General features: G+C 32.1%; 2 protein-coding genes across 2 annotated transcripts; both read right to left on the minus strand.

The window, feature by feature from the left end:
* Positions 1–364: 364 nt before the first annotated feature.
* LOC125576459 (berberine bridge enzyme-like 13) lies at positions 365–4,183 on the minus strand. The gene is made up of 3 exons (XM_048736593.1): positions 3,612–4,183; positions 1,289–1,775; positions 365–1,163 (listed from the first exon to the last, which is right to left on the minus strand). The coding sequence occupies exons 1-3, from the start codon at positions 4,166–4,168 to the stop codon at positions 543–545; spliced, it is 1,665 nt and encodes a 554-aa protein (XP_048592550.1). The 5' UTR covers positions 4,169–4,183; the 3' UTR covers positions 365–542.
* Positions 4,184–10,211: 6,028 nt separating this feature from the next.
* LOC125576114 lies at positions 10,212–14,290 on the minus strand. Its single transcript, XM_048735486.1, has 2 exons — positions 10,285–14,290; positions 10,212–10,216 (listed from the first exon to the last, which is right to left on the minus strand). Exons 1-2 carry the CDS (start codon positions 14,288–14,290, stop codon positions 10,212–10,214), a joined length of 4,011 nt encoding a protein of 1,336 aa, XP_048591443.1.
* Positions 14,291–16,087: the final 1,797 nt, after the last annotated feature.

Consider the following 16,087-nt stretch of genomic DNA (forward strand, 5'->3'; position numbering starts at 1 on the left):
TCGTACTAGTAAGTTTATGTTTTGTTGTTACAGGGAATCTGATTGCAGCTAGGTTTCAATGTGAAAGCTGCAAAGCTAGCTTGTGTTATAGAAGCAGCACAGGAGGAACATTTCTCATCGATGGTTTTAACTCTTCAAACCCCTAAATTTCTTATTGAATACCCTTAGTAAAATTGAGCTTTGTTTTCATAAAGTCATTGATAATAAGTTTGGAAACTTACCGGTAATTACTTTGACTGCTCACGTGTTCTCTGGCAAAACTGGCTTTGATGAGTGGAACAACACCTATATTTTGTGTTTCATTGTAACTTATAATTCTTATAATATTAAACCAGTTTGGATGTTGTCTAAAAAGCAAAAAAAATAACAACAAGGAATTAGATTTGATAACTAGTTTTGAATTACAAATGACATGACCATATTTTTGGTGTTATGTATTGACCATGTTTTCAGAAAGAAAAGATACAAACACAAGTAACAAAAGTCTTTACTAAGACAAATTCCAAACCACACATTCTTATTATTGTTTTAACTCAAAAATTTCACTTAAATTTTGTAGGAATACTTTGTTCATGTCTGAAGAAATTCTCAGGATCAAACTTAGCTTTAATCTTCACCAACCTCTCAAAGTTTCCCTTGAAGTATTTCTTCCCCCATTCTCTTGCATCAGTCCCTCTACCATTCATCCCTAAATCAAGATCTCTATAGTTCACATAGGCGGATCTTGGGCTTTTTGACACATACTTCTCCATGTAACTATACATATTCCTCATCCACTCCATATGCTTCGCCTCGCTAGCTTTCCCGTCTTGCCACAAAGTCAGCCACTGGATCTTGAACAATGTCCCACTCCTATGTGGGAAAGGTGTCTCTGTCTCAGGGATTTTCGCCATCATTCCTCCATAAGGATTCCATATAGTCAATGGTGAATCCTCTTCTAGAAGCTTTTTCCATAGCCCTTCTAGTCCTTCTATTGGAATTGGCTTTTCCACATAGTCTGACTTGGCTTTGAAGTAATTCTTGAACAACGATTTTCCAGCAAGTAGAGCTTCCGGTGGCGCGGTGCTAGGAAAACCAGCAATGTACATTACTGATTTGATCCAGCTTGTCTCTAAACAATCTTTCTTTGTTAGTCCCAGCTGTGGGAAACTCCTCTGCATCACCTATAAAAACCAAGGTAAAAAATGTTACAATCATAACTTCCTTTCTTAATTTGTAATTAAATTACTTTCATAAAACTACAATATAAACCCGCAGTTTTATACAAAACTTGACTTGGTCTCATTACCTGCAACAGCCTCTTAGCGTCACCAAGAAACTGTCCTTGGTACGAAACCGAGATAGTTCTCTCTTTGCTCTTAGGAGTTTTGCTCGCCGGCTGAATAATCGCCCGGATAAAGAGATTTTCATCGAGCTTATCTGCGACTTGTTGCCACTTGTACAAGATCCTAGTTCCGTCTTGCTCAAGCGTCTTCGTAACGGTGAACACCGTCACTATCTCGGGCACGGGAACGAGCTTTATTTTCCAGGCAAGGATAACGCCGAAGCTTCCTCCACCACCGCCGCGAATGGCCCAGAAAACGTCTTCTCCCATCGCAGCGCGGTTCAGGATTTTGCCCTTCGCGTCAACTATTCTGGCGTCGAGGACGTTGTCGGCTCCGAGTCCGAACTTACGCATCATTGAACCGTAGGCTCCGCCGATTATGTGGCCGCCGATGCCTAGGCTGGTGCATAAACCCGCCGGAAAACCATGGACTTTGCTTTTCTCTTGGATCCTTTAAACCCATTAAAGTAAATCGGTTTAAGCCACAGCTCAACGAGCATATTATGTTTTTGTATTTTGGTTCGGTTCAAAATGTTGGTTATATTTTAGTAAAAAAAATGTTGGTTATAAAACTAGTTACTTATCAACATCTTTTCCACATCTATAGTCCAAAGCATAGTCTACATATTATTATTTCGGGAAAATCGCATAAAAAACCTTGAGAGTGTCACTTACTAGCACTTTAAACCTTGAAGTTTTTTCACTAACACTTTTAACCTTCAAAGTGACATTTTTATCATAAAAAACCTCCAAAGAAGAAAAATGACCTGCTCAACAGGTTAAAAACAATTTTTTTTCAAAAAAAAAATTATTTAATTAATAAATAAACAAAAAAAATAATAAAATCGAAAAATTTAACAAAAAACTCATAAATTAAAAAAAGTGAGAAAAATAAATAAAGATTTAGAAAATTAAATAAAAAAATAACTAAAAATTAAAAAAATAAATAAGATCAAATTAAAATACAGAAAAAATAATAATAAATTTCAAAAAATTGAAAATTCAAAAAGTTTATTTTCATTTTCAAATATAATGTCGAAAATTATCATTGGAGATATGTATTGATAAAAAAAAGAGACTAAGATAACACCAAACCAAGTTTTTGTTCTCAAACTAGTATTCAAGGCTCAAAGTCACAAAAATAAGTTTCATTAAAGAGGTAAATATACACTTATACCCCTTGGGTTAATTAATCCAAACTTTAGGGTTTAGAGTTAAGGGGTGAGGTTTTGAAATTAGGGTTTAAAATTTTATAAAATAAAAAATAAATACTAAAAAATTAAAAATAAAAATTTAAAAAACAGTTTAAAAAAATTTCACTTTTTTTTTTTAAATTTATGATTTTTTTTATTTTTCTCCGTTTTAATTTGATCTTATTTATTTTTTGAATTTTTTGTTATTTTTTATTTAATTTTTAAATATTTATTTATTTTTCTCATTTTTTAATTTGTGAGTTTTTTGTTAAATTTTCGATTTTTATTAATTTTTTTATTTATTTTATTAATTAAATATTTATTTTTTGAAAAAAAAAACTGTTTTTAACCTGTTCAACCGGTCATTTTTCTTGTTTGGAGGTTTTTTATGATAAAAATGTCACTTTAAAGGTTAAAAGTGCTAGCGAAAAAACTTCAAGGTTTAAAATGCTAGTAAGTGACACTTTCAAGGTTTTTTATGCGATTTTCCCGTATTATTTCAAATACTAACTTTCCAATATAACATTAAGAGCACCCTCAACACTGAGAATTCTCCTAAAGTTCTTAAAACTAAAAATTAAATATTAAATATTTTTGTTTAAAAAAAATCAATTGACAATTATAATTAAAGATGAGAGATAGATTGAGAATGTTTTTTTTTTCTAGAAACTCAAAGAAAGTATTTCTGCACATAACCGCTTCTGGTTCTCTCTATTAATTTTTTATTTTTTAATCTTAAGATATTCTGTCTAATATTAGTGTTGGAGCTGCTCTAAGAACCAAAACCAAATAACCAGCTGGTTGATCCAAAAACTGCAATAGAGCAATGGATTAACCGAAATTGTTTTTGGTTATTAACTTTAAAATTGATAACCAATGAAACTAGGTGTCCCAAGAGACGCAAGATTTATACTTTTGTGTAGATTCGAATATTTTTAGTGGGAACTTCTTTTTTTCATAAACAAGTGTAACTTGAGGAATATTTAAATAAAATATTGTAAAATTAGTGTGGCTTTATAATATTTTAATCATTTTTCGAGGGGAAAAAAATTATATAATTAACATGTGATTCTTTATGGACGTATGATATATACCTGTAATAAACCTCTCCAATGGAAGCACCCGCGTGTACCCACGCGGTGTTACTTTCTAAATCGACATTGATTTGTCTAAGCTTCGATAAATCAACGATCACAAACGCCGTTTCCATCTCTGAGACGTAAGAAAGGCCTTCGTAGTCATGACCGCCGCTTCTTAACCGCAAGTGAAGTCGCAGCTTCTTGGCGCAAACAACGGCGGCTTGAACGTGCGTTTCGTAAAGCGGCTCAAAAATAAATTCCGGCTTCGGTTTTGACGGCATCAAGTAACGGAGGTTCTGAGCCGACGTCTCTAACGCTTGTTTGAAGGAAGAGGCATTTAGGTCATGAGTGAAGAACGAAGAGTCCATCGGAAAAGAAGCGTCGGAGTTATCGACTAGACACATCACGAAGTCTTGTGTGATGGTGGAAGAAGACAATGGGATGGAAGAAAGAGATAGGAGAAGTAGCGTTATGAGAAACATGTTTGCGTTTGTTATTTCCGCAAAGGCCATTTTTTGTTGTTTATTTGGTGATGGGGTTTTAGCTCTTTGTTTGATGAGTTTCATGTACATGTGTTGGGTTTTATATAGGCAGATGAGGGTGGTTGTACACGTAAAGTTGATGTTATAATTACGTCACACTCTTTTGACTCTTGTATAGTGTTTAATCAGTCCCTTTACAGTTTCGAAATTATTAGGGTTAATATTTTGATGTTTACTTTATTCCGTTTTGGAATTGGATTATCCCTTTCAGATATCCATCATGACTTTTTTAGTTAGGTCATTTATGCTGGAACATATGCTGATTTTATGATCGTAATTTTTACCGTGATTATATAATGCAGCATCTAATAAAACCTCTAGAAAATAGGAAATAACAATCATTTCATTTCTAATGCACATAATACCTATCTAATTATTAAATTAAATTTATGTGTGTGAAATTATTAAAACATGATACACTTCGGATTTTTCCTCTAAATGTCCCTACTTTTCAAGACATGCATTGATTCATTAGGATATTTTGACGTTGTCATATTCTTTTTTTAATAATAGTAATGACGTAAACACCAAATAAACCAGAATCGGTGTTGTTATTTTTTGTATTTTCTTTTTTTATTTCTTATTTCTTTTAATCATATTATTTAACATGTCAATTTTTTATAATGTAAACTACGATAAATATTTGTTAGTCTAAATAGAATGACATAATGGCTTACTGATTTAACTTATTGTACTTACATAAAACAGAAATTTTCAATAATATATATATATAATATAAACATATAAATATTTGACATATTTATATAAAATTTGCAAAAGAAATAATACCCGCATTTTGAAAAGGCGAATCAAAAACTAGGTAACATATTAGACTAGTACGTAAAGTGTCATCTTGCTTCAATGTATCTACGTCTAACGCTTCCTACTGCCGTGAAATTTGTGAATTTGCAGTAAATCCTAACTACTTTTTAATTCAGATTATTTGTTTTTTTTTTCTTTGTTTTCTTCTCCCAATCATAAGAGCAGGTTGCTATACGCATGACTTGAAACATTCATAATTAACATAAGCAGGATTAACTTCTTTTTAATCATTTCTATGAAGACAAAAGAAACTAAAACGAAATCTGTTAAATCTATAATTTCTGTTATTGCTAATTGATTATGGTGTTTGAAAGTAGGTAATAATGTATGGTTTTAACTTTCTAGTGACAAATTGCATCATAATTTCAAAGATACTGACACCATCATCTCCAATAATTGTGATTTAAAAGTTAAATCAACCTTCTTAAACCATCACAAATAGTTTAATTTTTTTTTAATTCAAAATAGAAAACTTTATAATAAAGTTGAGTTCTACTCAAATGATACACTATTTATAGTAAGAATAAAGTGATTAACAAAATATAAATGAATTAATCTATCTATATAATAAATTGATGTTTATTATATTTTAGAGTAAAACTAGAAGTAGACATTACAGAAAAATAGACTATCACAAATGGTTTACACTGTTTTTAATTCAAAATAGAATAACTCTAGTTAATATATATAAGCATTAACCGAAGTGCTTGAATTTTATATATAACTGGCTTAGAGAACTAGAAATGTCTTGAGGTCTATTAACATCAAAATAATTTGAATCGATGTTACATTTGAGCGTTTACTTTAACTAGCTCTTAGAATAAACATTTAACACAGTCAACTACGTTTATAATTCTATTTATAGAATTTTTCTTCTTCTATAAGAGCATTTCTAATCCAATTTCAAATCTTGTCATCTCAACCAAACCTTAAAACTTTTTTTTGGTCTTTCTAATTACTTTTTTCAAAAATAAATGTACTAAACTTAGTTTAGAATAACTTAAATACATCAAAATAAAATAAAATACAACAAAATATTACATTACATTAAAAATCCCACAGTAAAAAATAGATTAAATAAAGCTCACATAAAATAAAAATACATTAAACAAACTTGACACAAATTAAAGAAAATTACCAAAACACTTCAATATTACATATTTTACAGAAATAATGCTTGGATAATTTGGTATTTTATATGTAACATGCTAATATTTGTGTGTATGTGTGCTGTTTTATTATAATTGTAATTTATATTATGTTTTACTATATAATATTATAATATTGTGTTGTATAAAATATTAAATGTATGTTTTATATGTATTTGTGAAATTTTATCATTTTTTCTTAATATTTAGGATTATGATGCAAATGAATAATTTTTTTAAATTTTTTTGAGAATCCATGATTGAACTAATCAATCTTCAGATCCTCATTTTGAGGTTTTACTCTCCTTCAAATAAGGTGTTGGGTTCGAAATGCTTTAATGTCTAGTCACTCCTATTAATTAAGACGTAAAACTGACTGAATATTAATTTAATTTAAATATTAAATCCATGAGAATTGTGTGATTTTAGAAATAGACAAGTGGTTAATGATTCTTTATATAATGTTTTCTCCTATTACAGTATTTGATAAAAAGATGTGTATTAACACGAACAGTATAATCCACTGTTAAAACCACCAAACCCGCCGACAGAGAAAATAAAAACCCACCAAACCCGCAGCTTGACCATGCTTGTGAATGCGTAGCCAGTTTCAAAGTCAACATAAACGAATATGTTTTTAAAGAGTACGCCTCAGTTTTTTAACTCGCTTTCACTTTAAGGAGATCCCTGAAAAACCTTATGTTTACATCCTATATATATCAGTTTTACTTTTATAGTTTCAAAAAGGTCTAGTGCGTCAAATAGTTTTGCTGATATTCTATATAACTTGAAATAAGTTTTTTTTTTGATAAAGGGTTTTATAACTTGAAATAAGTTATATAATTTATCTGCTACGTTATTTCTAATGGACCAGATTTTAAATATTATGTATGGTATTTTCGTTTTGTTGTCCAAAAAAAAATGTGTATAAGTAAAGATACATTATTATGTTTGTTGGATCCCAACGTGGGAATTGATTTGATTTTGGTGTAAAGATTAACTAAAACAAACATTAAGATTTTTTTGTCACAAATCCAAATACTGTAGTAAGATAAGTGGTGAGTTTTAGCACCAAAAAAGATAATGGTGATTGATGGTATTTGTCGCCAATTTGGATTTATATGCAACAACATAGAGTTTTTTTTAATTAATCTTAGGGATTACATGTAGGGGTGGGCACAGAGTGGATAATACTGTAATTTTCAGTATTTGTGATTTGCTTCGAAAAAATATAAATATCTAGTTTTCTGGATATCCAAAAAAATTATAGATATTTGTCAATATTTACGGATGCTTATGAATATCTCATCTGTTCAATACAAGTAAATCTAAAAATAATTATATAAGTTTGTTTTTAAAAAATATTTCTTACATAATATAAAACAAAAATTAAACATATCAATGAAATTATATATTCCATAAATTTTCAAAATTAATTAAATTTATTATAAACATTAAATTTTATAAAATTGTAGTTTTATAAACAAATATGTCTCTTTCATAATTTAATATTTCCATAAGTAATTTTATAATTGAAATTATTAAAATTTTATGTTAAAATAATAATTATATAAAATTTATATTTTCAACTCTCTATTTAATTGTGATATACTTCTATTTGTACAAAAACAGAGCATAGTGGATATCCTACCCTGAAAGTTTTAGTATTTTTTATTTTCTTAGTTTATAACAAATATTAATTTTTAATATTTTATTTGCTACGAAGACTTATGGATATCCGGATTTTTTGGATCGAATCGAAACAAATAATAAATTGCATCAAATTTAAGAGATAAAATGCCCAGCCCTAATTACATGCCTATAAAAGGGCTCAAATTAATCCTAAAGATTAGTTGCCATACTTGTTTCCAAATCCCAATTATGTAATTTTTCCACATAATAACACATATGTGTATCAAAACATTCATGCTTAAAAAAGCTTTAGGATCTCCATAGTTATTAACAAAAGTCTTTGAAATACACACGGTTATCAAAATAAAAAACATTTGCATTCTTTTACACATCCTTTTACATATGAAGTAATAAAATAATGATATATCTTGAATAATTATAACTTTATAACTATTAAATATATAATTAAATTGTCAAGAATATATAAAATAAATTATTGTTATTTATTTACAATCATTTATGGTAAATAAATATAAATAACCATTTTTATCTCTTTATATGATATATAATTAAATTTAAATGATACTAACGTGGATATATAGTATTTATTTTGTCAGCTGATATATAGTATATTTTATTATTAGTATTTAATAAATGACGCTCTCTACTCATATGGTATTAAGATTATTTATATTATTATAAGAAAAATTAAATCATTGATAACAAAATTTCTAATATTAGAATTTTAATAGTTTTTGTAATTTTTAATCATTTTAAAAATTCAACAAAAATTGTGAAATTAAACTATTAAATTTTTAGTACTTCTTTGATGTAAATTTCAAAACTTGTAAATATTTATTTGGTATCTCGTTTAATTAAACGATATTAAAATAGATATATCTTAATGTCTATTAAGTTAGACTTTCTATGATAATTTGTATCTTATTATAAAAATAATTTCATCCATTGTTCACAAAACTTTCAATGTGAAAATTTTAATTTTTTAATTAATTTATATTCATATTTAAAATTTCAAAATGTAGCATATACAAAATTTAATTTTTTATTTTATGATTAATGTGATAGTTTTATTTATTTGAATAATTAAATTAAATAAAATTTATATAGGATATAAACATTATTATCAAATTTTTATTATTCAAAATTATTAATTGTCATATAATAATCGCATCTGGTAGTTATGTAGCTTTTATTTAGAAAAAAATATTTTATATATTAATAATTACTTCTATGATTATTTTAATAAAAATATAGTATATGTTTAGATGGATCAACCAACTATCTAAGGATTCTAATAATCATTTTGATGATACCACCTGGTATTACTCAAAGGTTGTAATGTTTGTTAAATAATATATAAGGGATTTGCAGTGAATTTTCAAGAACTATTATAAATTTTAAAATTATTAAAAGTCTCATTTTAATTTTTTTTTATCAATGATTTTTAAAAAAAATGTTATAGAAAATATAAATAAATATAACTAGGAACTTTTACTTAATAGATAGTCATACTAAAATATACTATATATTTATGTTAATATCATATAAATTAAATTTTATACTGTATAAAATAGATAAAAGTGACTGATTAGATTAACTTACCATAAAATGATTCTATATAAATAAACAGGAGCGATTGATTTTATTTATGTGATTATATTAATTTAATTATATACATAATAGTTAATAGTTGGTTAATTATCAATATATTTTTTTTTACTTATATTATGTAAAAGAACGTAAAATAGGTAATAATACGTAAAATTGATTTGTATATAATGTTAATTTTGTGCAAAGCACATATTTTAAACCAGTATGCCAGTGTTGAGAGGCAGAGTGAGAGATACATTTCATGGTCGGTCTCATGCGTATGCGGGTAGAGAAAGCTAAGGTTTGATATTTATACATTACATTTTAATTTTTCTTTAACAGTTTAGTATATCTTCTTGTTATTTTAGAAAGAAAAAAAAAACTCCAACCATCTAGTCCGTTGATGTTTTGAGTAAATAAAGGCTCGACGACAAACCAGTACTGGTTTTTTTCTTCTAATTATTAGCAATACTAGGTTCGTTCCCGGGCTACGCCCGGGTTATCTTATATGAAAATGTTGAACCAAAATATCACAATAAATTTTGGTGTTGAATCTTTGAACGCAGAAAAGTGTGTTGTATATCGAGTTTACGCAAATGTTTAAAAATTGTAAAAGCTCTAATTAAAGTAGATAATGGAGGAAGCAGATTAAGTCTTTCGCATATCAGAATTATTTTGAGGGACTGAGCAATAAAGGACCTGAAATTGGATATGAATAGTTAGTCAGCATATGTTTAGTTGAATATTGTAGTTTTGTTTTTTTATTAAATGTTTTGTACCTGGTTTTGGGGGGGTAAACCTGAGTGCAAGTCCCTTCTTTATTGGTTTGTATCATCGCTTGGTCGATATTTTCGCGATAGCTAATCTGTGAATATAATATTTTTATCAGATTTCTGAAAAAGATGGGAGGAAAAAATTATTTATTTAAATTACCTGTCTCGGGATGAAGGCCTCTGAATATTTCTTTGTAGACTATGTTCTTCACTTTCAGCTGGTGTGGATCTTCAGTTTTGATGATCGTTAATCCTGCTTTGCTTGTGACACGGGAGAGGGCCACGTAAAGTTGGCCATGAGAGAAGACTGGCTGAGGCAGATATAAGATGACCTCTTTTAAACTCTGTCCTTGACTTTTGTTGATTGTCATTGCGTAACATAATCTGATAGGAAATTGCCGCCGACGTAATGTGAACGGTAATTTTGTTTCATCATACAGAAGCACAATTCTTGGGATCAAGACCTCTTCTCCAATGTGGGATCCAGTGATGATCTCGGCCTTCAGAACGCGTTCACCAACGTGGGTTAGGATCATCCGTGTACCATTGCATAATCCCTTTTTCTGATTTATGTTCCTGAGAAGCATAACTGGGGCACCAACTTTCAGAGTAAGTTTGTGCGAAGGCAAACCCGAGTATTCCAGTGAGTTAAGATACTCAATGGAGTATAGTGTCTCATTTTGATCTGATGAAGTATCTGATAACTCGAAGCTGTCTGAGCTGTAGTAATCTCTTGATACCCCGTCGGTCCGTGAGATTGTGTAAGCATTGATTTCATCAACGGTTTCGTTACGGGGTGTGAGGATAGCTTTATCGGTGTAGGAAGTCTTGGAATTCATTGGGCTGCTGATTTGTCCATATGCAGCATCAACAACTTCTTTCAATGGGTCAACAAAACTCTGACAAATCAATGAGTCATCGATATCTATGAGTTGGTCATGGTACCCATCCTCCTTATATTCTTGTTCTGCTCCTAGACGACCTTCCCCGACTCTGAGAAGCCATTCAGAAAACTCTTTCTCATCCTGATTGACTCGCATATTTGTTTTCAAAGAGAACTTGTGGCAGCTATTCCATAGATATGAATGGCTTATCGAAGCTAGTACGGTATCAGCTCTTCTACCTTGCGGAATGACTGGTAGGATCTGTCTGAAATCACCCCCTAACATAACTGTTTTGCCGCCAAAAGGCTGATTCTTTGCGGGTGGATTTTTGATAGACATAATGTCCTTCAACGACTTGTCTAATGCTTCGAAAGCATGTTTGTGTGTCATAGGTGCCTCATCCCAAATTATGAGGTCTGTTTCCTCAATTAGTTCAGCAAGCATTGTACCTGGTTTGATGTTGCAAAGCTTATCTTCGTCGAGCTTCAATGGAATATTGAAGCGAGAATGAGCTGTCCTCCCGTTTGGGAGTAGCAATGCGGCTATTCCCGAAGAAGCAACTGGGAGGACAATTTGTTTTCTTGACCGAAGTCTGGATATAATAGTCTGGTACAGAAATGTTTTTCCTGTGCCCCCTGCGCCATATACGAAGAAAAGTTTTCCTTCTTTCTTATCAACAGAGTTTAAGACTGATTCATAGATTGCAAGTTGCTCAGCATTCAGCAATTTGTATTGCTTGTCATGTCTTAGTGTTTCCTCTGCAACATCGTAATCCATTTCTTGGTTCCACAAACTGTTCCCCAACTCTTTGAGCAAAACAGGGTTAATCTTCGGCATATCCTTAAAATCGTTTAAAGAGCGATCTTGCATGCGCATCAACTTTTCAACTTCTATCAATGTGTATTGCTCCAGGGTATTATCGTCCAGTTCCAGATTCGCGTGGCCCAGGATCCTTTGCCTCTTGTGAAGTATGTCCTCGCTCATTGATTTCCATGAGTGTTCCCATAGTCCTTTAGGGCTTGCAACGAAGCAGTTGTTTAGGAATGTGACGAACAAATCACGAAGCTGGTATGGGCTTGCCGTTCGAGCACCCTCTGACATACTCTCGAGCCATTCAACATCATTGTCCAAAAGACCTCGTGCGTGACACACTGATTTGAAGTCCGGGTATTTCACGTCGTTGTATGTTCTTAGCTCGTCGTAACTTCTAGGACCCTTAATCTTATTAATGAGGACCCTCAGGTAGTATCGATCACCTGCTGAAGGATGGACAGCTACGACTCGGCCAATGGATTTTCCTTTCTTACGCTCGGTCCACACCTTAGCACTGTTGTTCCATACAAAATATTCAGGGATCTGCACATATGTCAGTGTCCGGGCAAACGCTGACCTTCTGCATAAAACCATCCATTCGGTGAACATCGTCTTCTCGATACCTGGTTTATGGATTACACGGCCGAGGTTGTCGGTTGATTTAACCGTAATATTATGTTCGCCTTCCAAGTGAATGATAAGCTTTTCAACTGATGGCTTTCTTTTGTGTATGTGGAATGCGAAAGTTCGCCACATAGACTCACAAGCTGATAAATATCGGGCTTCGATGTAGTCTTGGATTTCATTGCGTTGCCTTAGGACTTTCTCTTTTGATCCTCCGGATCCTGTGGCGTCGGATGTAGCTGCTGTATTTCCTTTCTCAATAACAGCGGTTGCTCGGTCGACGCCTTTGGTTATGTACTTGAATAAGTATTTCACCGCGCTTGTCCGATTACACCATTCAACATTAATATGAGCTTCATACTTCTTCAGAAGCTCAATGTTATGAGGTACGACGAAAGTGTTGTCTAGTACAGCTCCAGCCTTTAGTGTACACGTATTATCGGTTCGGCGCCGACGATATAGCACATACCCGGATTTGTCAATCGAAGTGTTGTCGTTATTCGGCCGAGGATACTTTTTCGTGCACACATTGTTTTCCATGCATGGTGACTTCGGATTGAAGAGCCCACATGGACCGTGGATCATGTGTTTTGTGACTAAGTCGTAAGCAACTGGGTCCTCCTCTTTGTTCGGGAGCTCGGCCGAAATTATTTCATCCACTTCTTCTGCACTCGGTGTTCTGGTAGAGTTTCCTAACCATAATAATATATGTGCATGAGGGAGACCTCTTTTTTGAAACTCTATTCGGTGGAGAGCTGCCTTGTATGGCTTGAAAAAAGTTCCCGCTTTGAAATCCTTGAGCAGTTGATCTAGCTTCATCTTAAAAACCCGACATTCAATGTCTGGTCTATCATTAGGGGAATCTCCACCGTATTTCTGAAGATGTTCTTTAATCTCGCTCCAGTTGGGATTGGCCGTCATCGTGATAAACAAATCTGGATTGCCGAATTCTCTGCAAATAGCCATAGCATCGTGGTATTTCTCAACTAAGTACCGGGGGCCTCCGGTGAAACTTGGCGGTAGTATAAATCTCTGGCCAATAATTTTAGCATCAGTGTCACCTTTGCTTACAGCATCAAGGACATTGCTGTAGAGCTCAGCCCGCAAGATTTCTTGGTTATTTCTCGCCCACCTCAGTCGGTCTTCTTCAATCGCTGTATAAACGTCCACAATAAATTGATGGAGGAGACGACCGCCTTTGATCAAAGTCATTCCTTGGTTAGGACGTGTTTGGATCAGAGAAGCGTAGTATTGACGGATGGTCACGAATTGCCTTGTTCTTGAAGTGCCTGTCTCAAGATGCAGGGGAATTTCTGTGTGAAACCCATATTCACCATACGGAAACAAAAGAGGGTATTGGAGGCTCATATATAGAGGGTGATCGTCACGCAACTGCTGTAAAGTGTCAGATTGAAACTGAACCACTATATCTCGTTCTCCAATTGTTGATGTCATATCCCCCACGATAAGACCTGCCACCTCGCTTGTAGTTGGAAGATCGTATTCTTTCCCCTTCCCTTTATCTTGGACTAATCTAATAGTAAACTCTGACCCGACGCTCTCGTAGTGGTCTCGTGCACGACGAAAGATCTTTGCTAGACAATTGTTCTCGTCAATCATCTCGATTAGGAGGGCTAACGTTGGTTCATCGAGGTTACCTTCTGCTGAGGTTTGCCCCATCGCATTTAGGCGGTTTTTGAGTTCGTTAGCTGTGTCAAATATGTAAAGCTGGAGATATTCTGGGAGACAGCCTTGTCGCGGTATGAGGGAGCCAATTCTGTGGTGGGTTTGACCTTGGATCCGTATAGTATAAGGACCAGGTGCGTGGACGACACTATAATCCATTTTCATTCCAACGGATGTAAAAGCAAGGACAGAATTATAGACTCGGATAGTATCTCGAAACCATCTGGTTTGAAGAAGTTTTTCTAATAGGGCTGGCGGCTGTTTGATCGGCGGAAGCTTGATTTGGCCATGGTTACAGCAAAGGGTGAAAGTTGGTTCACCTGTTCGTGGGTCTGTAGCAGTGCTTTCAGCAGTCCACATTAATGCACCACATTTTGAGCATGCTAAGATTCGGTTTTCATATAGTCGGGATGTTGAACCTTTTTCTGGAAAATATTTATTACAAATCGTTAAATCATAGTTTATTTGAATATTAAGAGTTTAACAGAGGGTAAGGAATTATTATTTTTTATATTTTGGTAAAAAAAGTTTTTTATTTTTTTCCTTCGGTAATATTTGTTTTTTTAAAAAAATTATTTGTTAAAATGAATTTGGTTCGAAATTTGATTTTAGTTAATTTTAAGGAACACCATTACGCTGGAAAATATATTTTAAAAATTAAATATATATATATATATATATATATATATATTTCTGGGAAACTATAGGGGCTGAGTAGTATGCACCTTTCTTTTTTGGTTGAGTGCGACGCGTTCCTTGTGGATTTGGTGGAGCATTTATATCTATATAGAAATAACGTAAATTTGAATTAGAAATGTAGTAAATCGAAATAGATTTTGTCAGCGGTTTTGCGTACCTCGTGACGATGCCGACGATCGTTTGGATAGCAAAATGGCCTTTCTCATATTACGTGCATTTTTCTGCTTGACTATTAAGATTAATAGTGGTTAGCTTAAAAGAATATAGCATGATAGATACACATGTTAGTATTATTTCTTACTGTATGAGTCGCAGCCATCACAGCCACCTGTTAAATTAAGTCTGGGAAGTTAGTTTGTTTGATGAGTAAGTTTGGTTTAAGATATGATACTATGATCCATATATACTTACAGTCGTAATATGTTGGTTTGAATGATGGACGATCGTTTACCAGATGAACTGAAAATGTACAAAGTTTAATCATTGAGCTAAGACAATTTGTCTTGGGATTATGTATATTGGGTAGTAAATATATACCTTTTGGTTTATTAAGCGAACCACGTGGTCGGCCTCGTTTCCTCTTTTGCGTGGATCCTCCTGTAGTTTTGATAATGTTATTTTCTTGGTTACATTGAGTAATATATTATAGTTATGATTAAAATTTAAAGTAGAAGGTAATAAAATAGTTAGATAGAAATTTGAAACGTTCTAATTAAAAAAAAATAAGTGTGGGGCATTAGGTTTTTCCAATTTCAAAATATTAGTATCCTTTTTAATATAGTATTAATCCAATTTCATAATGAAAATGTAATACACTGTTTCGTGTATAGTATTGATCTAATTTGATATGTGATTCACGTTTTTATTTATACGTATAAATATATGTACTCTTATATTCTTATGTTCTACTCTCAATGTAACTATGATTTAAATAAACTAATAACAATAGTAATGGGTGAAATAAGTAGCTAGGAAATGGTAATATGGTTCCCAAAATAAAACGATTTTGGAAATGGGCTTAATAGTAATGGTGATGGTAATTGTTTTTTAATATTTATTTTTGGTTTACAATAACTGTTGTATTTGTAGTATTCTAAATAAATTTATTTGGTAAGTTAATCTTTGCAGCTATTTTAGAAATCGTAATAGCAAGTATTTTTTAAAAATTCCCAAACTAAAATAATATATAGGTGGGTCTTAATTTTTTAAATTATAAAATCTATTTTTTTTCCGTATAATAGTTGAAAACTGACAGTT

The sequence above is a fragment of the Brassica napus genome, chromosome A7 (assembly GCF_020379485.1).
Source record: "Brassica napus cultivar Da-Ae chromosome A7, Da-Ae, whole genome shotgun sequence".
NCBI classification, from domain to species: domain Eukaryota; kingdom Viridiplantae; phylum Streptophyta; class Magnoliopsida; order Brassicales; family Brassicaceae; genus Brassica; species Brassica napus.

Coding starts and splice junctions, on each gene's coding strand:
- LOC125576459 (XM_048736593.1), bottom strand. CDS start 4,168: ATGTACATGAAACTCATCAAACAAAGAGCTAAAACCCCATCACCAAAT. Junction 1,776..3,611: donor ATTGGAGAGGTTTATTACAG/GTATATATCATA, acceptor ATGGGTTTAAAG/GATCCAAGAGAAAAGCAAAG. Junction 1,164..1,288: donor ACGCTAAGAGGCTGTTGCAG/GTAATGAGACCA, acceptor TGGTTTTTATAG/GTGATGCAGAGGAGTTTCCC.
- LOC125576114 (XM_048735486.1), bottom strand. CDS start 14,290: ATGGATTATAGTGTCGTCCACGCACCTGGTCCTTATACTATACGGATC.